This window comes from Helianthus annuus, chromosome 4 (genome assembly GCF_002127325.2).
Source record: "Helianthus annuus cultivar XRQ/B chromosome 4, HanXRQr2.0-SUNRISE, whole genome shotgun sequence".
Taxonomy (NCBI): domain Eukaryota; kingdom Viridiplantae; phylum Streptophyta; class Magnoliopsida; order Asterales; family Asteraceae; genus Helianthus; species Helianthus annuus.
Genome location: NC_035436.2, coordinates 73,120,463 through 73,124,604, shown reverse-complemented (window position 1 = coordinate 73,124,604; position 4,142 = coordinate 73,120,463). Strand labels below are relative to the sequence as shown.

The 4,142-nt window shown below is 40.4% G+C and overlaps 1 protein-coding gene across 1 annotated transcript; it reads left to right on the top strand.

Annotated features, from left to right (window-relative positions):
• Positions 1–2,615: 2,615 nt before the first annotated feature.
• Positions 2,616–3,254, top strand: LOC110876043. The gene has a single exon (XM_022124226.1). The coding sequence runs from the start codon at positions 2,616–2,618 to the stop codon at positions 3,252–3,254; it is 639 nt and encodes a 212-aa protein (XP_021979918.1).
• Positions 3,255–4,142: the final 888 nt, after the last annotated feature.

Here is a 4,142-nt window from a genome sequence, read left to right as displayed (position 1 = left end):
TGCGGATGTAAGTTTCCACAAATAGAAGTATAAACCATCTTTCTAATTACGGAAGGTTTCAAAAAGCGAGGCATTATAGCTACACCTCCTGTATCTAAAGAGAAACAGGTTGGTATTTCAAGTGGGGTAGCTATTACAACTATTGAGACTACAGTCTCACAGTTGGACAGTGGTTACATTTCTAAGACCCCCTTGAAGGTAACAACTTTTGAGACAATAGTCTATATATCAGTTGGAAGTCCCTAGTACCAAGAAAAAGTGGCACTTGGTCTAAAACCAAGTTTAACCACCCTCTGGGAGGAATTCAGATGATCCTGTTAACTCAGGTGATGGATTAAATTATCAAGAATTGACGGAGAGGGTTACAAACTTGGAAACATCTGTCGGAGAGATCAAATATATGATGAAAATCTTGATCCAAAACTCCAGACCTCATCCATCAAATGCAGATATTGCAAAAGAAATGTGGGCACATGTTCAACCTTACCAACATCTTCAAAAGCAAGTTGCAGAAGAAAAATATACCATGCAGGTAGAGCTTGTACGTCAATAAGTGGATGCAAGGTATCAAGATACACATGCAGAAGTTAAGGCCATCAAAGACTTTATCTTTGGAAACATTGGTAAAGCTCTCATTCTTCCTAAGTATGAGGATGCCAAAAAGGGGATGTAGAAGAATGCATGAGAAAGCTTCCACCTCTGGTCAAAAAGGCTAGGAAAAGGCCTAACATTGCTGCTTTTTAAAAGGCAAGAAAAGAAGAAATTCCTAACGCAGGAGAAAAAGAAAAGAGGAATGATACAAGGGAAGCAAATATGCAAATCACAATGCATGAAATGATCAAAAGAAAAGAAATCCAAGACAACCAAGGTTCTTCAATAGAGGTTAGTCAAAGCACTGCTGCAACTATCCAAACCACCATTTCACATATCACACCTCAAACCACTGTTTCCACATTCACTACTCAAATCACCACCACTTCCACTTCCAAAACATTTGTTGCCAAATCAAAAGTGACAATAGAGGTTACAACTACTCAAACACCACCTTCTTCATTACCATCTAAGTCCCCAAAATAAATTCTCAAAAGGAAACCAACATCACTACCACCACAACCACCATCAAAAACAAAAAAATCACAAACCAGAACCAGGAGAACCAAATTCATTGTCCAAGATGATGATGAAGAAACTCCTGATGCATCTCCTATCCAAACAAAGACTACCATCACCACCACATCTCATATATCCACCACCACCACCACCACTGCACTCACATCCATCTATTCTCCTACCACACTTCCACCCAATTTACTTGACCTATTGGAGTTAGAACATGTTTCAAAAGAGATAGAATCCTTCTACTCCAAGACTGACATAATGTAACACCCCGAAATTTCTTTTTGTAAAATTATGCGACGACATGTGTCCAATCCTCCAACTAATCCCGACTATGTGGAGGGAGGAACATCCAACTAATCCCGACTATGTGGAAGGAGGAAGGACCCACATTATACGTTCATGAAATGTGTCCCGTATCTCCGACTGATCCCGACTCTGGGAAGGAGAGGGACTATTATTGCGGGTTAGCTGAAACGCATCCCAGATATCCAACTAATCCCCACTGTGCAGAAGGATATGGACTCATATCACATATACCAATAACTAGTTGAGCCAAGGGGTCAAATATGCAAGTATTGCATTCTGGAAGTCCTAACGGACTGCAAAGCATATTGGCTTACGGTTCCGTAAGGAACCTGCATGTAGCAGAAAACAGCTAGCTGCTATTGCTGTTGTTCTGCCACCTTGTGGCATCTCCTGCCATCTCTCCTGCTCTCCTTCCATTTCCTAGGGCACTTGGCACCTGCTTGTGACCTCTGGAACAACTTGGCACACCCTCATATCTTTTCCTTGGCTATAAATAGCAACCCTCCTCCATGTTCATCTTCACACCATCAATCATAATCTAACATTCTCTTGGAGCTCTCCTCTGGACAACAGGACTCCCATTCTCAGTTATCTTCTGCTCTAACACTTCCAAGTAAGTGTTTCTACTAGTTCTTTTATGTTTATTTTAGTTATTTTAAGTTTAAAGTCAAATAGTTGACTTTCTATTTGACTTTAGCTTCTAAACAAATTGGTCAAGTCAAAGTTCAATCCGTAGAAGGCACTGATCCAATCCACTGGCAAGGTTGCACTGTACAACCTAAGTTGGTCTAAATTCGTGGAACTGATCCGCGAGACTTACTGCTCGCCTCACGAGGTGGAGAAAGTTCAATATGACTTTCTAAAACTGATAATGAAAAACCTCAACTGTCGAGCTTACGTATCTTACTACAACTCCCTCTCAAGACTTGTTCCTTACCTGATTACCCCTGAGTCTAAGCGCACTGCGTGATTTATTGGAAGACACGCTCCAGAAATCAAGGGGATGGTTAAATCCTCCAAACCTGCAACATTCAGATCTGCTGTGGATCTAGCCTTATCTCTCACTAAAGATGTGAAAAGAATAAGAATGGCCAAGGCCGAGAGTGATCACAAGCGGAAGTGTGATGATACCCCTAGTAGGGATTTTAAAAAGGGTAAGACTGGTTTGAGTTATCACCAGTGCAAGCCGAATGAGGCAAAACCCGAGTGTAAAACCTGCGGGAAACAGCATTTTGGAAAATCAACATGAGCAACCCAAAGGTTGTGGCATCTGTAAGCAGATGGATCACAAATCCCATGAATGCAAAGATCTGAAGAATGCCACCTATTATGGATGTAGCGAGAAAGGGCATATAAAGAGCCACTGCCCAAAGTGGGCAACTGACAGGAAGAACAAGGCCACTGAAGCCAAGAAAGGCAATGCTAGAGCCTTTCAGCTGACTGCAAGACAAGCATTTAAAGATGCAAATGTCATTTCGGGTACGTTTCTCGTAAATGATATATTTGCTAGAGTCTTATTTGATTCCAGAGCTGATAAGAGCGTCGTTGACTATAAATTTAGCAAACTCTTAAACCTGCCCTTAAGAACCTTAGACATTACTTATGAGGCCGAAATGGCTGGTGGTAGCATAGAAATAACTTCCATAATTCTTGATGGATGCGCTATATCCATCAAGAACCAATCTATCCCTGTTAACCTTCTACCTATGAATCTCGTGGGATTCAATATAGTTTTAGGCATAGATTTGTTCGCGCATAACCAAGCCTGCATTGCCTGCGATAAGAAACATCATCGACAATATACTTATCTACTCGCGCAGAAAAGATGATCATGAGAAACATCTTCGATGTATACTCGGTCCGCTACAACAGGAGAAAATCTATGCTAAGTTCTCCAAAAGTGAGTTTTGGCTCTGCGAAGTCTAATTATTTGGAGACATGATTAGCGAGCGTGGTATCCAAGTGGATCCCGCTAAGATTAAGGCTATCATGAATTGGGAAGCACCCAAAACCCCTTTAGAAATCCGTAGTTTCTTAGGATAGGTTGGCTATTATTGAAGGTTCATTGAGAACTTCTCTCGAATTGCAACTCCTTTGACTACGTTGACCTGCAAGAATGTAAAGTTTGACTGGGGTCCTAAACAGAAAGAATCCTTTGAGATTCTAAAGTAGAAATTGAGCAATGCTCCTATCTTAACTCTACCTAAAGGAATTAAAGACTTTGTCGTGTAATGTGATGCTTCGCACACAGGAATGGGTTGTGTGCTTATGCAAAGAGGCAAAGTGATAGCCTATGCATCACGACAACTTAAAATACACGAGAAAAATTATACCACCCATGATCTAGAACTGGGTGCAGTTGTGTTTGCATTAAAACTGTTGAGACATTATTTGTATGGCACAAAGTGTATTATATACACGGACTGTTGGATCTGAGTTTCCTTTTGATTGTATTTTTGTTTGAAGTTAAAATGGAAAATGGATGAGTTGTGCAGCGGAATTAAAATGATAACAAACTTTGCATACAATTAAATGAGAGTAATACTTTAATCAAACATCTTTACACAAAGAACCGAATGATTGAATTAATTTCAAACACGATTACAATGATGATGTATGAATGCAAACTCCCCCTCAGCCCGAGCTTAGTAGTTTGTTCGTGCAAAGAAGACGAATGATGTGAAGAGCTAATAGAACAGTACAAAGTACTGTACTAT

What these genes read in the sequence shown, in the direction of transcription:
- LOC110876043 (XM_022124226.1), top strand. Translation starts at nt 2,616, where the DNA reads ATGAGGCAAAACCCGAGTGTAAAACCTGCGGGAAACAGCATTTTGGAA.